Here is a 25,647-nt window from a genome sequence, read left to right on the forward strand (position 1 = left end):
CTTAAGCTTTTGAATCCAGCTCCAAACAGACTTCATTAAAACCCCCAGTTTTGCCTTTAAATAAATCTTTCCCTAATTATTTCTGTAAGGACCTATTGACCTTGGAACTGAACATAAAAATATCCCAACATTGCTATGTGTTAAGAGATTTATCAGGTAAGCCCAAAGTGACACTGTAATTCTTCAGGGATTAAGAATTATACACAGAAAAATACCAAAACTCCCTTAAAGAAATGTCCTGAAGCCTATCCCAACTCTTGAAGCATACAGCAAATACAACAAGCACAAATTTCTAACAGAAAGCACTTTATTGAATTACATGCACATTGGCATTTATTGCAACTTGTTCCTAGCATATTCAAAACAAGTCAAATCCCAATATAGAAACATATCAGCATTTAGATTTGGGTCAACATAAAAATCTACTGATGCCATTCTACTCTGGTGTTATACTGTGTAAAAATCTCCAGAAAGTCTCAAAAAATAATGCTCTGTACAAATGAAAAAAATCTCCTCTTAAGATCTCAAAGGAGGGCACATTTCCAGCCCAGAATGGAGTGCAATGCAGAAAACTGTGGTGGCCTTGACTGAGCTTGCTCTAGAACAAGCAGCGGTACAGCACAGCACCATGCTAAACCTCGCTTCTCAGCTAACAGAACCATGCTAACGCAGCTAAGCTGTCTTCCCCACCCAGGCTGGAATATACACATGGTACTGCCTCGCCCCACTGCAGCCTAACAGCTCTGTGCCACACTCGCTCACAGATCTCTTCATCACACTACATCATGTACACAGCACGCTCGGCATATAGTATACTAACAAAAAAATCCAGGAGACATCTTTAGCTTAACATAAACCCAACTATTTCAAGAACAAGTCTTTATTTTGATGCTTTGGGTTTGGAGCTGAAGAAAGCAGAAATAGATTTCATTCCACTCTTATCAACTTTGGCCAGAGCCTTCTGTGCTGCAGACATCTTGCTGTTTGCCTGTTAGTGAAATGATAAACAGAAAAAGTTAAGCAGCATCTGCATAAGAGGGGAGTATAAGCTACAAACTCCTAAATACAGAAGTCAAGCAAGAAGCTGAATTGCTTTTTTTGTGTACAGCAGTAAAGATAATGTTATGCAGCCTTTAAATTGTAGGAGAAAAACCTTACAAAACAAATTTGAGATTATTCAAACAGAAAAATACTTGTCATGAATTACTTAACCTCAGACAAAGACAGAGAATCAATTACAAGGACAACGAGGTGAAACAACTTTCCTTTTTGCAGCATGAGGTATCCCAACTCAAACATTTACTTTGGGATAATCCCTAAGTGTACATTAAGAGGAATAATGCATGCAATATAACAGATGCATACTGTACCCTCTGACTCAATCTCATGATTATGCTGTCAGCAGGCTGAATTACAGCCTTGCATTACAGATGATGAATAATTCACACTGATTTATTATCAAGGATTCTACACACAGTGAAATGAAAGAAAGAGAGATGGAAGAACTAAGAATGAAGAAGGTAACTAACATTTGCAAAGCACTTTGAGGCCACTGGGACAACTTCCCAGACTTTTACACCTAAAACACATTTTATGAGCCACATTTTATACAGCTGACCTCTTTTCTTTCTTACATTTTAAAATGTTATGTTTTAAACCTCTAGCTGTTTTCCCTATTAAGAAAACTTTGCATTGACCTTTCCTTTATGATACTCCTCAGTCTGCAGGACTTCACAATTGCAATACTTGGGATCAGCTAGAAGGTTATGGATAGGACGGAGATACGCAACAACAGTATAATCGTCTGTGTTACTACACAAACAAAAACACTGCCAAAGTATTTAAAAAAGAGTAGTATACTGCACAGAGTCCAAGAGCTATCTTTTCTTTCCCAGATTCTCTCATCAACGTGCTTCATTATTTCAGAAGTAAATCATATTTAATGTTAAAATGAATTATCTCTCCTCAGTTTTTTTCTATCTTTATGCTCAGTTCAAAAGCTATAGTTACATAATGGGGGAAGCAGGGGGGAAACATGCATATTTTAAACTATTTAGCACCTTCACTTAGGGGGCAATCCTCTTCTTACTTCAAAAACAGCACGTGCCCTGAGTACAAAAATTCTGGGGTTTTGTGGGGAGGAAGGAATGCATCTGTCACCAGCTGCTTCTCTTTGCAAAGGGATAAAGAGTAGTCAGCATTAGCCTGAAGGTCACAAAACCAGCACAGAGGGCCTTTTTGGCTCCCGATGGATTGGAGAAGGATTCATTTTGTTTCAATGTTCAGAGAAATAAGCCAGTGCAAGCCTCACAACCTTGGCACACAAAGACAGAATCTATTTCTTTTCACATCTCTGTTGCTCTCCTAGGAATAGTACAGTGGCAGGCATCACTGGACTCAGATTTGAATTGGCCTCCAAACTTGCGTTGGAGCTGGCAATCAGCAAGCTCTGTGTTGATTTAACTTCATTAAGTTGACATAAGTAAGTGCACAAGCAGTATTTCTAGGTAAAAATAAAACCTGTTTTAGCATCCCTTGGAATTCAAGTGAATGCTGCCATCTTTGTGTCTTTTTCAAATAACTGAAATGTAACAGTTGCTATTATTAAGCCATAGGATTTCTCATCTAAAGATCTCAAAGAACTTTGCAAACATTAGCTGAGCACCTTAACAAATGTCAAAGTCTGTGAGGTTCACTGGAATGTTCACTGATAAAACAGCTGACCAGTAACAGTATAGAAGAGTTCAAAAAGGGATAGTAAGACTATCAAAGTCAAATTAAACCTCAATAAGAAGTTCAATGAGTTATAACTATGGGTATCTTCTGTTTTGTATTTGTTTTTCTGATGTGTTTTGGAGAGAAAAATAGGCACTCTTGTGCTGATGTTGGATATTAACCTATGCTTCAGCAAAACATGCATGAATGCAAGGCTTGCTTACCTTTTTGTTTTTCAGATTGCTGTTAAACTTAGTATAGTCTTCTTCTGCTTCCACAGGGACATCTGATAATTTCCTTTTCTGAAATGTTAAGAGTGAGAGGAAGCTGCTCTGTCAACCACTTTTATGATGTACACACATGGAAGTTAAAAACTTTGGCTTTATAATGGAACCATAGCACCAAAATAGGACTAGCAATCAACTGAAGAATCTGCAGTAACAGTGGAAGATTCCTCTTTGTAATTGTCATCTACTTACGTGAATATATACCATCTCTACAGTTTTCAGAAGAGATCACTCAGTGTCATGGGAAGCATTTTCTCCTTCCTAGCCTTCTGAAGAACGACTTCTAGAAATCACTTGAATTCCATTTTTAACTTCCATGACTGTGACTTTGGTGTCACTCTATTTAGAGAACCTTTATGGAACAGTTGTTGGAAGCTAGTGCCTAACAGCTAGGGAACCCAGGCTCTAGTCCCCATGGTCTTGTGGAACTGTGCAGCAACTTCAGTGTTATTTTATAGCTGTCTGCCAACACAAGTGGATCACTGTCTAGTCCATTATCTGTTTGTGCACAACCTTTAGAAGCAATTAGTTTCTACAGTTTGGCAACAGTGAAACACTGACATAGTTCTGCTAACTGCTTCATCACTTGAATCCAACAGTATATTAAAGAAGTTTGATGCTGCACGTGCTGGGTGCCTTCTAACTTCACAAATAATGGAAGTGAACGGTTCTCGGCACTTCACATGATCAGGCCGTAAGAATGAATATTTCTTTCCATAAACTGTGAGCATGTGTTTAGTTTAAAGGTGAAAACTTCCTGGTATGTTTCCAAAAGGGAAAAAAAGTATATAGGTTTTTACAACACTGTATTTTTATTATTATTATATATCTGATATTACTACCCTGTCCTTAATATCCTGTGAAATCTAAACTGCGGCCTTCCTAGTTTTTGTGCCAAAGAGAGTGATTTTGCAAGCAACTTGGATGGTACCACACATTTTAAGATCCTGTTTTATTCATTTTGTTTATGGTGCTTGTGATCTCTCTCGCTCCCCCCCCTCCCCCTCTCTCTCTTTGGCACAGAAGCCAGGTCTGCAGCTTAGATTTCTCAGCTCTTAGAACCAGATCCAACAGCAGCCTTTTCTTTTGATTTCAATGGGATCTGGACCAGCCTCTTTAGGAGGCTGTGATTACATTTCCAAATTACAATCTAATGAATAATTACTATTCTCCTCTTTTTGGAATCTTATAAACAAGTTTTTAAAACTTACAACAAAATGTTTGCTATTCAGCAAAACATTTGCTGTTTAGTTGTAGCAGTCTGCGTATTCTTTGTAGATGTCTCTGATCATCTGCCTATGGCCAGAGTCCCTAACGCTGACAAGCGGCTTACAATTAAGACACAGAACAAGCAATTTTGATTTAATTGTTAAATCACAGAGTCCAGACTGTACCCAGTTTAATCTTGTACTACAGGACAGAGAATTTGTTGTAGCTTTTCTGTTAACCACTGAAGTTTCTAAACCTCTCCTACTTTCAGAATTTATTCAAACATAATTTCTAAACATGCAATTACTTCTCCATAATAGGAAATAGGTTAGACCCTTTCTTTATTTGCAATAATCCTATACTATTGTCTGTCAATACATCTTGCCCTTATGAAGAGAAATGTCAATGCATGTGAATAAAAATGCTTTGATTGAAGGAGACTATAGGTTCCAGTGTAGAAGGTTGTCTTGCTCCTGTGAGACTGTGAAATAAAGGAGTGTTTTAACCTCTGAAGTTGCAAAGACTTAAATGCAGAAGCATCATACACACCCTGGTCAGTGCTCTGGAAATTAATCAGATCCTCAGCAAGATTTCACTGCCCAACAACTGAACAGTTCTAAGCCTCATTTCCTCTGTAACCAAACTGCTGAAATAAAACTATTTTTAAAAATAGATTCTCAGAACTATCCCAATGGTATAAAAGCTATTCGTATATAAATGTAATGTACATCACATGTAGTTTAATATAGTTGTTGTAATATGCTTATATGTCTAATGAATATCAGTTGGCTCCTGATCTGTGTTTAATATTTCTTACAATGCATAAAGATAATTCTTAACTGAATCAAAGGTTCTTAACAGAATCAAAGGGCCAAGTAACTGTGCAGCCAGAACAACTGTCCAACCACATGGAAATAACTTATATCCATGGATATGCATTGGAGAACAAATGCTATTAATAACAGTAGGGCCCAATTATTCCTGCATGTGCTAACTGACATACTGCTTAACAGAACAGTCACTGAACCAGCCAGAAATGAGGTTATTTTAGACTTTGTTTCCATAAGTAGCAGGGACATGGCAGGAAAGGTCAGTGTAGTAAGTGACCTAATTTCAGTAGACATGGGGTGTCTCACTTTAAATTAAATGAGAAGAATAACCAAAAATGGGGTTCTTGACTTTAAAGGGGCAAACTTTGCAAACCATATGTCTTACATCTCTAAGCCAAAGCCAAAGGACTTGATGTGTGGGGAGGACACTTGGAATGTAAAAGAAAAAAGATGGAAGAAGAGATTGTGTATCTTATTACAAACCAGGTGAAAAATCTTGAAAGTTAAGAGCTTCTAAGACTAAACTATATGAATGCTCCCCCTTGCTCACACAGATGCACACACATCCCCCCCAAATTAAAAAAAAAAAAAAAAGGATGCTAGGAGTAAACAAAATTCTACAATGAATGGGGAAAAGGCGGCTGCCAAAAAAAAAGAAAAAAGATTTGTTTTAGGGGTCAGGTAATACTGGGATATAGTGAGAACTGCCAAAACATCAAGCTGAGTTAGACCTTGGAGAGGAAATTAAAACAAATAGTGGAAGGTTGTTTAGCCACAGAAGCAAAAAGGGAATCAAAAAGAAAAAATGAAGCTGCTATACTGTAAGGATTGGCTAGATATTAAAGCTAACGTATGTGTAGCCCCAACACGGAATAAATCCTCTGCCTCAGTAAATTGTTTTCAATAAAGATGAAGAGGTTAAATACAGAGGCAGAAAACAGACTAGAAAGCAGTCTATTCAAGACCTAAGTAAAATTCAATATGCTGACACTGTTGAGAGACTGCCTCAGAAATCACAAGTCCAGAGGCAAAACCTGGCAACTGTTCTATCAGGTAGGGACGATACTGCTGTGGAATAGCCAAACACCCCTATTTATGTAAGGAGGAGGAAACAGTAGTAGGCCTCAGCAAAATGGAGGGGGGAGAAAAAGTGAAAGAAGGAAGAGTAAACAACAACTGAACATCGGTAATGCCTACCAACTTAGCTTTTTTTCTCAAAGTTAGCACATTTTCTGGTGACAGAAAATGTGAAGAATTGCCAGAGAACTTGACATGGTGCCACTTAAGCAACTGAAATTATAGAGAACAAAGACTGCTTAACAATTTTAACATAGGTAAGAAACTGAGTAAAAGGGAAACAAAGGCAAATAATGCAGAAAGGGATGGATCAGATGGAGATTATTACTTGGAGTGCCATGCACAGTATCTATTCAAAATGTTCATTAATTGTTCATTAAAGATAACAGCATGCTAACATTTGCTGAATGTACACCACTGAGTAGCATTATAAATACCTAAGGAGCTTTTAACACTGTGATGGAAAAGCCAGAGAACCTTCAAGACTGGAAACACTAAAAACGGATGAAATGTACAGAAGTACAAGGTCACGTACACAGCAGTTAACTGCATGAATTTCTTGTAAATCTGAATGCTGATCAACTAAAAATCGCAGTGGAGGAAAAAACCCCAACTGTGTGTCTTAACTGTTCACAGCATGACTGTGAGCTATCTGGTACATCGCACAATAATAGAGGTAAATGGGATTCTAAGATGTAATGAGATAACGTAATTCCAGTTAAGACATGAAGGGAAGAATGCCATCATATTGTACCAGTAAAGGTTTTATCATGAATAATTATATATGATTCTGGTCACCTGCTTTGAAACAACTGAATTCACCTTGGAATAGGTGTAAAGAAATGTTCCTGCAATGACGAGGGAACAGAGAATCCATGTTACACAACCAAGTTTGGCTTCACAAAACGAAAACAGAAAGGATCTATGTTTTCCCTTTACACATCAAGAGAATTAACGTTAGGGAAATGTAGGGAAAAGAGCCATTTCAATTAAAAAACCCAATGATAATGTTAGCACAAAAGCACACGGGAATAAACTGGCCATGAATAAATTCAAGGTGGAATTTACAGAAAGGTTTCTGAGCATCAGAGGAATGAGGCCATAGAACAGTCTTCCAAGAGAGGTAATGGAAATAAAAAATCCTAATGAGACTTAGAGTGAAGAATGGTCAGTGTACGAGAGATTAACCAACATGGTTGTCTGGGATTCCATGACCCAGGAGGTCCCTTTCAGGGTCCTCATAAATTACATATCAAAGAAAACCTATGAGGTCATATTGTCCCATCAACCTCAGTAAAACTTAAGTAAGCAAAACACTATGAGAAGACTGCTGACCAGAAACATAAAATATATCTCTTTCTTTCCCTCCCTCCCCCTTTTTAAACAGGAAAACCAACTGAAATATTCCTTATTTAAAAATATGAAGTACCAGGTAAATTTCTTGTGTTATTTCAGACTGCTTTTCAGAAGGCCAACTAACTGTATTGTACTCAGTGCTTGGCCTAGTCTAGTTTTAGTAATAATCCAGAGAAATTAGCTTACAACACAAAGTATCTGTCAGTATCTTAATGTCCTCCCTACCTTCAATGGTGGCTCTGATGCTGGGCTTTTAAGTTCTGGGAGCCTGTAGAACAAAAGATTTTAAGTTACAAAGTCAGCTGGATTGCACAACCTAAAGTTTATAATTCCTTCCTCACAAAGGCTGCTTTGGTTATCAGTTGCTCACACATGGCATGCATTTGCGAAAAAAGCAGCTCATGGACTCCCTATTTTTGACTTAGATAACTAAAACAAAGCCAGGCACCATACAGAAACACGGGCTCTTTTTAAGTTCTTAGATCTGGCAACCAAAACAGGAGAACTCCACCTTATTTTTGAAAATCTTGGCTATTAGTAAGATGATTTTAGAAAGCATGTTACATCACTCTTCAAATGAAATTGTTAAGCTGTGAGCCTTCAAGCTGCAAATTGCACATACTTCTGTAGGCCATCATAACAGAACCCTTTGAACAGAACTGAATGGAGGGGCCGGTACAGGGTCCCAGTGACGCTCCAGGCAAAGTCTGTTGCTGGCAGGGAACACCAGGGTGAGGAGCTGGTTCACCTTCCAGATTTAAATATAAACTAATGCAGGTTAGATATGTGAAGTCAAACCCCATCAGCATTGAGTGAGCAGGGTAAGAGGACTGGGGATGAGGGTCCTACTCCTGGCTCTGCTGCTCAGGCTTGACAATTCTAGACAAATTGCTTTAACTCTGGATTTCCTTCCCCACTTTGCTTTAAAATGGGACACATTACTCAGGGTTTCATGATGCAACTGTGATAAAAGACCTATCAGACTTACATCTCTCCTCCAGCGCATGGTCCTTAACATCACAGGAACAACAGAAAGACATTATGTACATTTGAAAAAATGTAAAATGTGGCAAACATAATCTCATTGTGTCATGCACTGCAACCTCGATAAACAAATCTCAGTATTCAATAGAAATGACCAAAAGGACATTAATGCATGCCATATAAAACTAGCAGCTAGCTGCAACAATACTTACCCTAAGTATTTTAACAACTCTTTACTCAGATCTTCAGGAATATATTCTGATATTAACCCATGGGCATACCGTACATAGTCTTCAGGAACAGGGCAGGGAGTGGGAAGGAGAACAAAAAGAACATTCACATTATATAGACACATTGCCTTAGCCATGTTGCATCCACTACTATAAATCATAAGGTTGAATTAATAGTAAGAGACTTCTAATTGGATACACTCTGATGGTTCTTTGTGTTTATGTTATATGACACTTGTAGGTTTATTTAAAAAGTAAAGACTTACTACACTCACTTTGTCAGCACATGTTATTAATATCTGCTGTATGTACTTTACAAAAGCTGTTCGCTTTTTGAGAATACTAGATATCATGTATTTTTCCAAAGAAATTAAATTTTAAAAACCTGCAAAAATAAAAAGCTGACTCAACAGAACACGCAATCATTAATTTTAAAGCATCTGGATCCTACAATTATTTGGCAAGTGCTTCAGTACTAAAGTACATTTTCTGGCTTCAACTGAAAACAGTTAGATAAGACAATGAGTCTATTTCAAAGTCTTGTACTTAATTTCAGTACTTTACAGAAAATGCCAAGGCCTATCTAAACATCACTGGCAAGACGAGGTAATTATCTGCGGAAATATGAACTACTAGAAGCTGTTTTCAGTATAGGGCACTTCTGCTATAGATGTTTTTTTCTGAGAGACTGGGGGAAAAAAGTGACCCTTTTATAACACAAAGTCCTAAACCAGATCTTTTCCGGTCACGTTCTATACAAGTGCTTACTGATCACAGGCTGGATCTTTTAAATCCGCTGTTGTCAGAGCTGCTAGGGAGTAACTATGACCATGCAGAGGAAGTATTTGCCAGACAGACATTAAGCTAAAATCTCGGATCTGAATTCCATCTACAACAGGCCAGCTCTATCTGTTCATATGCCTACACACTTAAAGAGTTCAGCAACACATGATAAACTAGCCTCAGGGTGGTAAAGTACTATTTCTTCTGTGCCAGAGACAGTTTCCTTTTTTTTTTTTTTAAAATCTAAAACGTCCAGTGCAAACTGGCATTGAAGCAGAAAGCATTAAACTGACACCAGCATATGCAATTCAACTATACTGACATCAAATTCTTAGTATCTCCTATCTGCACTTCTTCCTCCTCCACTGCCTAGATTCATCAAGGATTTGTCACTCCTTAAGCCCTCTTTAGGATCAGGAGAGAATAAAAATAATTTCAGTCCAAGACCATTTCACCTCAGCACTTAATATGTCCAATTTATTGCTTAAAAAAATATTCCCATCACTTCACTCTTTGCATTATGACACTGAATGGGGAGTCCAATTGCTATTATTTGTCAACTGCTATTATTCTGTACTAAATATAAAATCCATTCTCTTTGCATTTCTGCCTTGAAGTAATCTTTACCGACTTCCTTTACCAATTTAAAAATACCACTGTTTGCCTTCTAGGGAACCTCTGTTCTCACTCTACCCTTGCTTTAATATTAACCTCCTATTGAACATCAGGAATACTTGCGCATCTCCCTTTGTCTTCTGAATGAAATATTCAGGTTTCCCTTCCTTCCCTATTTGCACTCATTATATCCTCCCAGATTTTTGCCCTACAACATCTGTAGATGCTAACTACAAAGACCCATCTATTTATAAAGTACTGAAATTTCATAATACCCCTATGAAAGCAATTATCTACAGAAATAAATTGCACTGTCATGGCAGTGAAAGGATCAGACAAGAAAATTAGTCTTATTAAAAATAAGTGTTGAGTAAGGTCCATTTGACTCCTTGTCATTCACCTTGCTACACACAGTGGGAATGCCTCCAAAACTTACTTACTTTTTGTTCTAAGTATTCCCTATTACAATGCTGCTCTTTTAAATCTAAAAAAGGCTTTTAAAAAGACTGTTATATCCTTGTTACTATAAGTAAGAAGGAAGGTGGAAAAAACACTGCAGATGAGTTATTTAATTATAAATTTCAGAGATAAAGTATTTAAGCATAATCAAGATGGTTGCTGTCAGGACAATTTTCCCTTTCTTTAAAAAAATGGGGGTTGGGAAAAGGATGAAAAGCTACTGTAAAGTTAAAGTCGCTTACAAGTTTTGCAGCTTTTCCTCTTTTTAAAAAACATATATTACAATCTCTGTTCTATAAAACTGTCTAGTCGCCTCTTAAATCTCATTTATGTTGTTTCCTTTGATATCATTACTCGGTAACTCATTTTCCACTTTGTCAGCAAGTTGCTTTGTTTCTCCTTATTTTTCAACAGCATGCAGACTTCTGCATGTCTTTGTAATAAGAAACAATTTTCTTTTGTTCATATTGTTCTAAACTTTCCTTAATTTTCATTAACATTCCAGGAATTTATTCCAAGAACATTTTCAGGTTTCTCTACACAACTTCATACAACTACAGAACTTAATTCCCAGTAACATTCAGGACATTGTCCTCCCCAGGGAAAAGGCGACTAGAAGCAAACATGATTACTCCAGATTTTTTGGTACCAGGATTGTACATTTCTGGGCAATTTAATAAACATATTATTAATTTTTTTGTCTTTAATCAGCAGAAACATGTACATTCTATACATCTGTCACATAAAGTAATGTTTGGACCAGGAGCTTTTACTTTGTGACTATGACTTCCTACAATCCCTTCCCTTTTGGGAATTTTATGAAGAGCTAATAAAAATAATAAAAAAGAAGTCTGTTCTGATACTGAGACACTTATTTGGTCGATGCTTATATATATTATAAGCATATGTCCTATTGTCCAAGACAGTCTCAGTTCAGCAAAGCACTTCAGTACATATTTCACTGAGAAAAATGTCTTCCATGAACTAAGGAGAAGCTAATAGAAGGCCAGCTGAGACCTACTGCTAATTACAATGTCATCCAATGAAGACACCAAAGAACCCAGAGTAAGTCAAGGCACAGTCACAACATATATGGAATTTTCTGTACAAGGAACACATTTACTGCAAAGGCTGATTTCAGTACATTTTACATTCTAATCATGCACTTTTATCTCCACATATGCGATTTCATAAAACTTAAATTCCTTACAATGTTTTCTTTCCTTACCTTCTTTAGTATCTGTGATCTGTTTACCACTGATAAATGTAGCTGCCCGTACCCTCTCACCTACACATATATCGTTGCTTTTAAGTGCTTTCACTGTTTGATTGACCTATAGGAAACCACAAAATGAAATATCTGTATCAATGTTGTTATGCACATGTTAATACAGTGACAAAGCTCTTGTAATTTTGTTTCAAGCATATAAAACACTCAAGTTATGGACTGTGGTAAAATTTAATATACATTTGTAATGACTAGCATATGAGCTCAAAAAAACCCAAAGAAACTAGCATGTCTTTGAACATGTTGCCTTGGCAACACAGCACCAGTTTTGCAGTACCCTAAGATGAGCTGAGCTGCTCAGATGCAACAGCCACAATTACACAGGTGAGAAATACACCTGCCTGGAGAACAGAAAATGTGTGAACTCAGCTGGATTGCAAAGGCAGTCTGCATGGAAATCAAAGATAAAGGGCATTTACAAGGCATTGCAATACTGGATCTAACAGAGAGATAACTGGCAGAAGAAGATATTTCTAACACCACAAACAGGTTAACATGTTCAAATGTAAATATTCAGGTATTCATTGCAAAATACATATCCCAATACCTCATCATTGCAGAAAGCAGACCAGATTTGGTACTGACATTGACACTAATTTAAATGAGGAGGCTTCCTCGTATCATGTGATACAGACATTCTACAAAGTGGCGTAACAGTAGCGGCACATGTGTGTATGTAAAATGAGATTTATCTTCTTTACACCAAAACACAAACACATCAAGCTCAGCTATAAGACTAGTGTATTTTCTGCAAGCTGTACAGACGTCTTGAACAGCATGACTGGATCAGGACAGTAGCAACCATACCAGGACCATTCTGAGAGACTGTGCCAAAACTTCATGAGGAAACTCACTTGTAGCACAAACCCAAGGCATTTCTGTCCAGCTTTAAAGCATGGCAGAATTTAGAAGTTGCAACAATCAAAGCTCTCCTCTAGCCCATCCATGAAGTGGATGAAGCACAAGACAAGGCCTTCACCTTATGCAAAGCTTAACACAGTGATAAGCTGAACTTCAGCTTCCTTTTCTGCCTCCCTGCACTCCATGAATTCCTTTCATGCCAGCCCCATCAGAAAGAGAAACGTATGTCATTTCTCTAATACCTCACCACATTCCCAAGTGCAACTTTACATGGCTTAAATGCAGAGATGGACAAGCTAATAAGCATTTGCATTTTAAACATAAAGCAATTTCAAAAGCAAAAGAGAAACACAATACCTTTTTCTTTAACCACTTCAGTGTCTTCTCCTGGCTGTATTTGTGGAATTTCTGACTGCCAATCTCTGAGAAAAACCAAGCAAGGGGAAGAAAGCGATCACTGGTTTGGACTGCATTTTCACTACTTTTAACATATTTTAAATTGTAGATACAGCTTCAAAGTTATTTTGTGGCTTGCACATGTTTGATATCAGGGCAATAAGTTTCCATAATATTGGAAAACAGGAAAAATAAACAGACAGCTGAACTTGACAATTCTTTAATTAGGCCCTAATCCAGTAAAGCACATGTTATATTTATGTGTAATCTTGGGCTGCCTGAATTCACTAAGACGCTTCTCAAGCCCTTGTAGTTTACCAAACCTTCACTGCCCTGTGTCACCAGAATGGTCATTTTAGCTACATAGTTCACAACACAAAATGTTCGTTCCATGACTGCTTTTACTTTACGTACTGAATTCCAGCACCTAGTAAGGGGCCAAGACACAAAGCTGGTTAGTGAAGACAAACCATTCAAACTTTCAATAAACCCTTTTTCTTTCAGTTCTCCCAATTCTCTCCTCTCACTTCACAGGGTGACTAAAGCAAAAGTTTTACTTCTATCCCCCCTTTTACGTAGTTTAATACAGCATTAAAAGAAAATACAGAATCCAAAACAGTGAAACACACTCCTTGTGGGAGGAAGTACGTGATTCATTTATCATTTATTGAGCAACATAAATTAACTCAATTGTATAAGAATTTCAGAAAGTGTTCCCCCTGTGATAACTAGGGTAACACGAACACTTGCTATTCACATACGATTAGTTATCTGGAGATATGTGAATTCACAATGCTGAGGCAAAGGAGAGAGAAAATTACAAAGGCTCCTTGAAATTTCAGTATAAAAATTCAGTAGTAATTCACAGAAAGCTGTATTTTGGAAATGGAATGAAATGCCTAATGAGAATTCACAGGAGATTTTAGAGCCCAGAGTGTTTCAGTCTTTTTCTTTAACAGGTATTTCAATAAGTTTTAATCTCCTGTTTACCATTCCCATAAATACCTACATCTGTTTCATGTCATTTACTGATCCAGTATCATATTCCAACACTCAGTTCATGGAGTTTCCTTCTCCCCTTGCAAACAACAACATATTATTTATGATTCCTGCAGCATTTCCTTCTTTGGGATTTATCTTGGCTCTTTCAAATTGCATACAAATAGCTAACTATTATGTGCTCTTTGTGTATACATGGCAGGGGGTATGGAGAGGTCGAGGAAAGCTGTTTACAAGATAAAGTTTAAATCTATCTCAGCACTCGCAGAAGAGTAAAATGCCAAAATTCTTCATAGCAAAAAGGAAAAAAAACACTAATATACACTTTGCTTCATGGAGCTGATGAGTTGCAGGTAAAGTAATTAGCTGCGGCACTGCTGGCTGCAGCCTTTAGGACTTAGAAGCTTCTATATGGCTCTGAAAGAAAAGAAGAAAATGGGGGAGATGCTCTGGATACATGAACCTGCTTCTCAAAGAACTAACATGGTCTAGGTCCAAGTACAGTAAGTACGATTTGTGGATTCTTATCTTATCTAAGAAAGTTCGAGGAAGGGACATCCTCCAGCCTCCACCCTGCAACCCATGCTGAAAAGTAATTCTAGTTTGTATTCCCAGGCAGGCTCCCCCACAACAGCATGATTCAGAGTGACTCAGTTAGGGAAAGGAAACATAGAACTGTGAAGCCATTTTCATTAAAACATGAAAAATAATTACACTGAACCCTTCAGAGATCACTTTGTTTGAAAATATTTTGTGTGCTTGACAGTTTTGACTATTAAATTCTAGAAACTGACAGTATTTGAGACCTCTGAAGAATTGAAGTGAGTTATGAAAGTCACAAACTGCTGACAAAAGGATTCAATATTGGAACGTGGATTTAACATGTGATGCACATTTGATATTGGTGAGAGTTAGCAACTATGTTTGATAATATGAGTATATATTGGAAAGCCTTTTGTTCCCTAATGTGTCTGGTGCTTATAAAACTGGTCTGAGACATCTGGAAAGATTGGGTTTGAGAAATACAGATGGAATATAAGTGGTTCTACAATTAAATAATATGTTCAGTGATCGGGTAATCGCTATGTAGACTTGGAAGTTTCCCTGATGTATTGTTGAGCAAACTGCCTAAAGCACATTTTAACATCCATTTTCTCAGTGTTTTCCATAACTCTGAAACTCACATGGCCCCTTTTTTCCTACCTTCTGGGAATACAAGCTTGGCAATATTACTTTATTATTCTAATCAGGTAAGTTTTCTTGGCTCTTCATGTTAATCACATCAGACAAGATCACAGTGCAGTTTTTGCCTTGCGAAATGAAATAAAAGAGTAAAACTCTAGAACTGGAATTCATAAACCTTTCTTAAACCTTTTCTATTGTATTTCCTACCCGATGTTTGAATTCATTAGCAAACAACCTGCCTCACCCAGATTTAGCGAGCTGTTAAGACACTCTTTCCTCAACTACTAAAGCAGGTAACCAGGAATTTAATCCAGCAAAATGAATTTGCAGTGCCCTTCAATACTGAGGCCAGGGAAGGTAGACTTTCTGCTAATTCAGTAAACTGTGTAAACCGTGAGCACTCTAGGGTAAGAATTTGTTAGACAGATGTTAAATGCCTTAAGATTAAATTAAGATTGAAATAATTATGTTGTTAGGTTCTGCCAAACAGAACAGAGCTGCAGAAGACTCAACACAACAGATACTTCTTGCCCTAAAGCCCTACTCCTTAAACAAGAAAGGCTACAAAGTGGGCAACAGGTCTTAGACCTAGAAAAGAGTACTTTAGTCATAATAATTTTACAGGCAGTGAAAGACGTGAGAGTATGAAACACATAGAAGTGGACTGTACAGAAAGGTGACCTGTGCATGACAGGCCAGGAAGCACCAATGTGTTTGTTGCATAACAATATGCTTGGTGTTCTAAAAAAAGAAAGAAATCCTAAGAATAAACCCCACTGTTACATTTAACCCAAACCGGAATAAGAAAAAAAAGCTTCAGGTACATGCAGACACATACCTAAGGACATCCAAGAACATCACATAATGCTGGTGTGTGCATGTGTGTACAGCTTTAATGACAAAGGCAATTTTTACCTTACATTTCAAAACAAAACCCAGGAAGTGAACACAAATTCTTTAACAGTTAGTATCATTTGCTGGCAAAATGACAAAAAACGTATAGGTGTACATATTATGTAAAAACACAATTGCAAAAAAAACAAGCAGTAAAGCATCTTCACTACTATCTAACAGAATAATGTTTATCAGAGGATGCGCTGATGGATAACTGCAAATACAATTTAAGAATGGACACAGAGGTTAGACCAAGACACAAGACCTTGTCTATAGCAAATACTTCATTTTTTATTATTATTTTTACTTTGCTGCTAAGAAGGGAATAAATAAATACTGCCCTCAAAGGCTGCACTGCTGTTAGGAGGAAGTGCCTTTTCAGAAAAATAATCCAGACCTAGTTCTACATTCCTATACAGACTTCTCAGTTTGACAGCCAAGAGGATCTGGCATAATTTTTCACCTTCTCAGATGGGTGCACAGCAGTTTAGTACCCCTTCTCTCACCCTTAGCTCCTTAGCCAGTGTTAGACAAGTTGCAGGGCACAGTAATTGCCTAAAGGCTTAATAATGGTTCTTTCTGGAAGTATTTATCACTTCACAGGAAGGCAAAAGCAGTTTTGTATTTCAGATGCACCTGTCTTAAAGAAGCCTCAAAAGTCAGAACTCACCCAAGGAAAAAGTTTGCCGGCTCCTAATGATGCTGAATATAACTAAATGTTTTCCAAAGTTTTTTTCAGAAATGCAGGCGTATCACAACAGCACATAATTCCAACTACCCCAGTCTCAGCAAGAATGCAACAACAGTCTTGCTGCCCAGATTTCCTCATCTCTTGTTAAAGTGATCATTTTCAGTGAAAATATGTCCTGCCTTAAAATTCAAATTGATTTTCTGGGGGAAGCAACTGCCCTACATGACTGCATATGCACCATATCACACAGGAAATACTTAAGCTTAAGCATCTGAATCTTTAACGAAAAACTCACAGCCCCACCCCCACCCCCCCAATATTCTATACAGCAATACAGAGGTCTGGTGTTTTACTTCTTAGCAGGGTTTTTGTTCGTCCATCACCCTTCCTTAGCCACTTCCTAATTATTTGTATATCACCTAAATATTTCTTCTTTCATATATGTTTGTATATCAATGACAAGGGCAGAGTGCTTTGTGAAAGCAAACTCCTAATATTTCTGGCTTTTAATCTGTGTACCTCAACTGCTTGGAGGAGCTCTACGTGCATAAGGGTCAGACAGCTTAGTTGTTATGCACTTGGTGGTAGACTTATGTTCTCAGACTCCTGTACCTCCTCCTGTAGAACTCCATCTGCACGTAGCTAAGTCTCCATTCCCTATCAGGAAGTCAGCAAGCATAAGGAGAATGCTCTTTAAAGAACTGAATATAAAAACTGAGGTCTTGCATCTTCTGCAGGTCTGCCAGGCTGCCAAAATTACATAATGCTCCTTCATCTTCCCTCGAAAACATATATGGTCCTCAAACCAAAAGCCCTTATACCAAAGGGAGTTCTGTGCAAAGACTGAGAAAACTATGAACCAAATTAATACTTTGCTATTTTTTTTTCCATTTAGGTTTTCTCTCTTATACACTTATGCATCCCAATCAAGTTTTCTATTTTTAAAAAATTAAATCTTTGAACTTAAACCCACAACATGAAATTATGCAGAGCCAGAAAACCTGTGCTCTCCTTTCTCAGCAGTATATTCTCTTCTCCAGCTTCTTCCTACTTATTTGAATGCTTTGCAACAAAGGGAGAAAAAAAGCCAAATGGACAATGGTTAACTTCTTCCCCACCAGACCATCCTACACTAAATAAAGAATTTAGAGAGATATAAAACTTTCTTCAAAAGGCAAAGAAAGTTCACAACACATACAGTAATGTCAAGAAGGCAGCTCTGCTCAGTTTATCATTTTTATGAAACCTAGCAACAAGACTGCACAAGTATTTCAGAGTTACAGTAGATAATCTGAGATCCACACATCACTATTCACAATACTGCAATGACAACTTCTAAGCCTAAGCTTCTGTTTTTAAAGTACAGCTGCACGCAGCACATTAGGTGTTTGGTAAAGCAAAAACCAGTATTTAGATCTATCTTGTAATGAAGTGACATTAACAAATCCAGTCTTTTTTTGCCCCCCCAGCCCCTTTTTTCACCTTTTTCTTCTGTTATATGATGTATGTACTGTTTAACATCTGCACACTTCAGCAGCAATGGGCAGCTAGGGTACTCCGCGTCTAGCACAACTTGATCAAGTGGCTGGAACTTTCCCTGCTGCTGAAAATACATCAAAGAGATTATAAAAGCATTATTATAATGTTAATACACATATATACACTACACATATATAGAAATATATATGTGTAGAACAGTCATAGCTTTAAAATAAAGGATTTAAAGAAGATCGCATTTTGAATGGTAACACATGACATTCAGAAACTGATTACAAAGCAAGCTATAAGTATTTATTTCAAACCAGTAAATACCTGCAAAATGCCTAACTCTTCAATTACTGCACTTAAAAGACCAAATTTAAAACAACATGGGGAGAAACTAATGTAAAGTACAGTGGGATTTTTTGGAAGATGACATAAGGCACCATAGTCAGTGTGTGCCAATAGTATTTTAGACCAAAACCTGTTGGATTAAACCCAGTGTCATAACTTCCATTCAAATTTTGCTTCTCCTTCCATAAAGATAAATCTCAAAGGAGCAGGGCAGCTTCTGGAACACAATATTAACCTTTCACCTCTGCAAAGTCAATTCCAGTTTGGCCAGAGTATGTATATAAAGTGATTTTGGCATAACTTAAATAGCCCCACACATGACAGAACCATCAAACAAATTTTGCTGTTGCCAAACAATGCATAATCATTCAGCACAGTTTGGCACAACTGGCAGCCTTCCCTTTGGAAAGATCCTTTAGCGCATCAGTACAAAGACTCAGTGAGCTCTCCATCCTCAGAGTGCATGGTCTCAGGAGCCAAAGCTGAAGTCATTATACAGATCAGCATGAAAAAAACCCACTTGGGTATACTGCTTTCACTATTAATTAATCCTCTTGCTAGACAGTCAGAGGCTTAATAAAAGTAACCATCCATTGTTAAATCACAATAAAAACAGGCCAAAACTCCCTCAAAACACATTAAAAAAAACCCCAAACAAAAACCAAAACCAGAAAGGATTTTAAGTTTTTTTCTCCTGAAAAAGAAAAGGCACAATAACACTGGCAAAAAGAAGGCTGAGATGCAGAAATAAAGCTACAATGAACTGCTTCCTATAGATAACTTAACCTGCACAAACCTGCCTGTGTCTCAAAGCAAGACAGCCACGCTTACATTGTACAGGGGCCCTGGCCTAAACCAAGAAAGCCTGCTGTATAGGGGATGGCTCTGCTCAGAAGACACATCAAGCAACTCTGCATCACAGTATCAAAACCAAAGGATTGCACAAAGGATGATCCTAAGATACCCACTGGATACCCATTATTTCAAGCCAGAAGTGACTGTGCTGCATTCAAGCTGGCCTTAGACAAAGTATCTGCAACACAGTTCTCAAGACTTCCCCTTTACTGAAGAATACACTAACTTAAGCAGGGCACTGCAGGAATGCATTTGCCCTCATTTAGGACACAGAACTCTGTGCACTTATCTGGCATCATGCCTGGCCTAGAAAACCAGAAAACCTAGAAAACAACGTACCAGGAAAGTAAAGGGCAGTACAGGACTATTCCCAAGAACAGGAACATCAGCAGTAGTTGTCTTTTACTCAGGCTACCTCAAACACTCTACCACATAGAGGAGATTTACTGTGTCCCTAATTTAAGTTTGGTATAAAGCTTTCAAAGGGATGATGAATTCAAACAGAGCACAGTGCCTAGAGAATGAGCTAAATTATTCCTTGTGAAATGACGACTTCTGATGGGCTATCCTGAAGCAGAAAGAGAACAGATACACAGGATATATTTGCGCATCCTATACCATATATAATTTAAAAATTATTACAGAACAATAGGTTACTATTACAAATGTGTAGCTGGGCTTCATTTCTTCACCATACAAAAATTGTTTTCCTGCATTCTCCACTTGCAATCAAAAGCAGAGAATAGCAACCAACCTTACAGGAAATGCTCTTGGAACAAAAACTCTTTGGATGCATAAAGTGAAATTATTGCCTCCATGAAACAAAAAACAAGGATCAACATTAACGTTTTATTTTATGCCCTTTTTTCCACAGGCAGATTATAAACAATAAATCAGGAACTGCCTTTGCCTTTTGATACACTTCCAAATTTTAAATAAACTTTTGCCACACCCACGATAAATCAATTGTCATTTATTAACTATCCGACTTTTGGATACTTGATCATCCTGTTCCTGTTCTGTGATATAGCATCTATACAGACACTTCTTCTAAAGAGGCAATGCTTCCTTTCAAGTTCAAACTGCCACAGAAATGTTCCTTGCTCCTCCTCCTTAGCATCCAAATTCTTCCTTCTTCTTCTCTTCTTTCTTATAATAATTCATCTCCTGGTGCCTCAGAAAGGGCACTGATTTGTTTCACTCTGATGATATCTCATCATTTTAAATTCAACAGTCCTGGGACAGGCTCACACAAAAGGACAAAAGAGATTCTCCACTGCTCTTAAAAAGCAGGTGATTCATTTGTTGAGATTGCAAGCTGACTCCTGGAACATACTTTACCAACCAAAAAACTTGATGCAAACAAAAGTACTGCTAGGGTGGCTTTCACTGCTTTACATGCAAATTAAATTTCTATTATTATGGAAGCCCCTCTTTGTAGAATTAACGTAATTTCTCAAGTCAGAAATAACATTTTCTCCTGAGAATTCCAGTGAAAAAATAAAGCAGCCTTACCTCCTTGTCTGCCTTTATGAGGTAGTGAAGTATCAGAAATAAGGGGTCCATCGGTGTAACAAATAGCAGACGCCCATCTAAGTGACAGAAATGTAAAAGCAAGCTTAGTACTAAGAGACACAATATATTGACCTTTGGATTTTTTAGGATGTTTTTCAGGAGTGGAGGCAAGAAGAGAAGAATCTTTTTTTCTAGTAAGTATCTCAGTATTTTAATCAGATGGGCAGGAAAATAGAATTTGTGATTGTATATTAAAAATACAGAGCTAACTCAATTCTCAACCCTGCCAAACCAAAGCAGAAGCTCCGCTGCAGGTCTGCTAGCTTCAAGTACTCGTTATTTTTGCCTTTTTCTGGACTATATTAAAAACATAAAAATTGAAGCTGCCCTCTATTGGCAGATTTAGGTGTAACAGAAACTTATTTTGGGATACCAGATGTATCCAGTATACTTCACCTCAAACACTGGGCAAGGCAACACTGTGCTGGCAGAAGAGGTAGGCAGGGCAAGAAAGAATTTCAAGAGCTAGTTAAGTTAGAGCTGCCTCTCATCTATAAGGGGAGAATTTGCACGCTGTCTCCTAGTAGAAAAAAAATAATTAAATAGATCAGAAAGTATGGCTCAATATGTTGTATTCACTTGGTCTCCCATTGAAACAGACACCTCTGCCCATCTGGAGCTCATTGCGGGACAATGGCTTAGTCAGGCTTTTTGTATAATTGTAGATAATTGGAAACAATGTAACATCAAGAAAACTCACTAATGAGACCAAATAATTGACGACAATTTGACATCAATTAGCAAACCAAAAGCAAATAAATGTAAATTTTTTTGGCTTAAATCAAATGATTAAGATAATTAAAGAAAAGGAAATCCTATTGCAATGGCCCTAAAACTAACAAAAGATGAAGTGGGAAGGCAAAGCTGATACCCAATCTAACATCTGTATTACTAACATAATGCACTAAGTGAGACAAAGCAAGCACCAGGACTACTTACAAACATGAAAGCTTTGATAATAAAACTGGAGGGGAAAAAATACTAGCCACTTTCTCACTGCTTCCATTTAAATGCTTTCCACTGTACATCCAGGAAGAGGTATTTTTATTTGTTCTAAAGAATTTGGGCTCTAGATGTACAAAGACCTTCCCCCTTCTCTGCAGATAATAAGATAATTTGCTTTAACTGCAAACACACAGCTTTTTTCTGTTGTTCGTTCCCTGATTGTTTTCAGAGATGCAGCAGCCCTAACATTCAGGAACAATTTCTTCTCCTCTATCTTTTAAAGAAAACAGGCAATGATTCCTTAAGGCAACTGTTTCCCAAGGGCCAAAAGAGAGGTTAGAAAGGGAGGGGGGAGAATACAACGTGGACATAATTGGGAGCAGGGAGCAGACTCAGTCTTTTGGCTCAGCCCCAGATGGAGCAAGGAAAAGCTCACAGACATACCACTTGGATTGCTATATGCACCTGCAGAGGATGTTTAAAAGCTAACACACGCTTTGGGATATTACCATTAAAGAAGGCACATGTCCAGTGGGGTTGCTTTTATTTGCTTTTATTTATCGATATAAACGGTCTTTTTTCTAGTTAAAAAGGACAAAACAAATATACCTTCTTCTCCTGAATTAATACTTATTGTTTGGTCTGTGGATATGCTGGCAGAGAAACACTACTTCAGTGACATTGTTACTGATAAAGGCTTGTTAAAGCTGTCACAAGGAGTTACATGAGTTTCCTCCTCCTTTTCAGAAAGGCAAGCTAGGTACAGAGTATGACTGGGATGGTATAGATGAGCTCACTTCAGACAGAACAGTGAAATGGCACCTTCAGACAGCAGGCCTATCCTCAGATCCCAGCACTCACACACGGGACTACAGCTGTAATTAAAAGAAAGCAAGACCTTACATTCCAACACTTGGAGCTCTAACACAACACTCGGCTGTTCAGCTAGCTAAGGCCTTCCAGCCCTTTTTCCCTCCCGTAAGATCACACATATTTTTCTTGCGCCGAGAACTTGCTGGTGTGATTGACAAGGCAAGCTAATCACTTCAGTTTAAATACAATTGAATGACTTACACACACACCCCCAACCCCCAAAGACAAATGAACATCTGTCTAATTGAGGCTGCCAAAGGCTGCCTTTTAAAGAGAGACCACAAAGCCCCCAGCCCTGGTTAAATCCAGATGGCAAATGAGTGTGTCAGAAGCTGGGGATATGATACAGCATGCCTCAAACAACTAGGAAAAACACCTGTAAATTTACTAGAAGTGAGAGGGAAGGTCTGTGTATGCACATTAGTTACAGCTGGGAGAAGGATACATTATAGTACTCACCTTGTTGAACAGTCTGACCTATAAACCAGGAACGATATTCCTCATGAAAAGCTTTTACTTCAAACAGCTGCTGTGCACCGCTATTGAATAAGTAAAGAGTTGCTTCCCCTGTTGAAAAGAAATCTGGTTTGTGTTTGTAAGCTTTCACAAAAATCAAAAGAATACCCAATACATCTGAAGAATGTGCCTTATATACATACAGACACACAAACATACACACATTCTACATAAACTCACTACAAAGAAAGCTCAGACAAAGAAAACTATTATATACAGATGTTCATTTACCAGCTCTATAAACTAAACTGAATTTGAATCAATAAATAATATGTGTGAATAGTTCATCTTACAACACAAAGCCTTTGATCCAAACCCAAATCAAAATCACTCAAGAAATCAGCTTTTGTCTGTACTGAAGGGGGAAGGTGGAAAAACAAGAAAATACCCTCTCCTTTGATCATGTTTGTCTCCAAGATATCAGTCTCTAGGTTAGAAAAACAAAAGTCTCAAACCTCCAAGTGACAATTTGAAATATTTTTTTTTGCGTGTATCAAAATGGATTGTCGATGACTCAGTATGGGTAGACAAACAATGTGAACAAGGAAGCTAAAAGGAGTTGCTTTGAAGTGCCCATCAGAATCTTCATAGTTTGGAAAGGAAAACTTTATTTTAGGCCACCCCATAGCACAGCTCTGCCATTTCACATTAGTTCTGGGTTACAATAAAAGGGTGAGGAATACGTTGCAAGCAGGATTGGCATTTTCCATATCTAAAACAGGAAGTTGCTAGAACTACAGAAAGAGCCCCTGAAATTTGGTCAGCTGAGTCTGCTGGCTGGAGTGGTCCTGTCTTGGGTATCAATGCATCTTCAAGAGACAAGAGCAACTACAACAGGGCATTTCTGCTCAAAACACATAAATTGCAAAGCTGCACTGACTTGCAGACCATGGGCTGGCTCAAAAAAAGTTTCAAATGTAAGCACCTGCAAGCTGATGTCAGCACTGCTGTTCTAAGTTTGCAGAGATCCCTTGGTGCATAGGAAGGTCAGCAAAAATGGCCAGACACACCTCTTCTAAAAAATTACTGATAATGCATTTCCCCCCCTTTATCCAAAAGGCTGACCAGATGTTTAACCTCACCTAAGGATACAGTTTGAGTTCTCTCATGATTTTTTTTTTTTTGAGGGGGAGTGGAGAGTAGATACAAGGGAGAGCAGAGGGTTCAATCACTACCATGTGCTTCTCAGCAAGGGTCTATACCATAGTTTGCTCAGTGCCAGACATCAAACTACTCACAGAAGTGCTCACTGAACAACTTTAGACTCCTACCAGTGACAGCACAAGCCAAATACTATGGTGACCTATGAAATCTTGAGAAAGGGACCATTCCTACTGCCTACCTCCAGCTCCTTAATTTATTTGATTATGTAAAAGGACAGTCACCACAGGTTCCCAACAGTGTCATTAGACAGAAATACTAATGGATGGAGAGAGAACTTAGGCAGCTTTTCTCACAACTTTACCACTTCAATTAGTTGCTTAAGTCTTATGGTACGGTTATTTCCCTTCTTTTAGTTCAGCGCTTTAAAAATGCTTCTTTTTCAGAAGTGGTACTTCTGAATTGCAGGCTGAACCCTAACTTATAGTCTCTGTAAAGGACAGACATTTTGTCCTTTTTGCCTGTCTATAAAAAGGACCATGCATGCTTTTATTTAATAAAGTGGTTAGCATCAATTCTATAGCGTGCTGAGTCCTTCAGTGCATATTTATACAGTATCTGGCATCAACAATTCATCAGTTAGACCCAAACATAAGGAAAATACATTAATAGGGTGTTCTCAGTCCTTCCATTTTCAGACCCTATAGTTATAATAGGCTACATAACTGGAAGTTTATGCAGGTCTATAAATAAGCTCCTGTAAATTCTAAAGGAACACACCCAGGCAATCATTGTGCTTTAGGCTTTCCCCAGAAACCTTTCAGAAGATCTCTGATTCTACAAGGTAAACAGATCTCTTCTTTCACAGAATAAAGCAAATTATATCTATGCTTTTAAAAACAATAAATTAGAAAGCTAATATAATACAACAGGTGGAAAATATCCATGACTATACATTCCCACTGTAAATCTGAGCAATCAAAAAACAGGTATCATGATTAGTAAGTGATTTCACATTCTGTTTCTATTATTTTTAATTCTTTTCCTCTTTCAAGAACAAGTAGGAGTTAGTACATTGTGACATTAAAAT

At 37.8% G+C, this 25,647-nt stretch overlaps 1 protein-coding gene across 3 annotated transcripts in view; it reads right to left on the minus strand.

Moving 5' to 3' along the window:
• Positions 1 to 289: 289 nt before the first annotated feature.
• Positions 290 to 25,647, minus strand: part of RNASEH2B (ribonuclease H2 subunit B) — a 39,374-nt gene continuing 14,016 nt past the window's right edge. For 2 of the 3 annotated variants that reach the window (XM_027815843.2, XM_014286180.3), the window contains 9 exons: positions 23,400 to 23,507; positions 21,063 to 21,139; positions 18,342 to 18,462; positions 13,052 to 13,116; positions 11,774 to 11,879; positions 8,671 to 8,749; positions 7,700 to 7,742; positions 2,940 to 3,017; positions 290 to 988 (listed from right to left, as the gene is read on the minus strand). In XM_027815843.2, the coding sequence (XP_027671644.1) occupies positions 881 to 988; positions 2,940 to 3,017; positions 7,700 to 7,742; positions 8,671 to 8,749; positions 11,774 to 11,879; positions 13,052 to 13,116; positions 18,342 to 18,462; positions 21,063 to 21,139; positions 23,400 to 23,507 (785 nt within the window). In that variant the 3' untranslated portion in view covers positions 290 to 880. The remainder of the gene's footprint in view (positions 989 to 2,939; positions 3,018 to 7,699; positions 7,743 to 8,670; positions 8,750 to 11,773; positions 11,880 to 13,051; positions 13,117 to 18,341; positions 18,463 to 21,062; positions 21,140 to 23,399; positions 23,508 to 25,647) is intronic. The other variant, XM_027815842.2, reaches the window with a different exon arrangement.

The sequence above is a fragment of the Falco cherrug genome, chromosome 2, assembly GCF_023634085.1.
Source record: "Falco cherrug isolate bFalChe1 chromosome 2, bFalChe1.pri, whole genome shotgun sequence".
NCBI lineage: Eukaryota > Metazoa > Chordata > Aves > Falconiformes > Falconidae > Falco > Falco cherrug.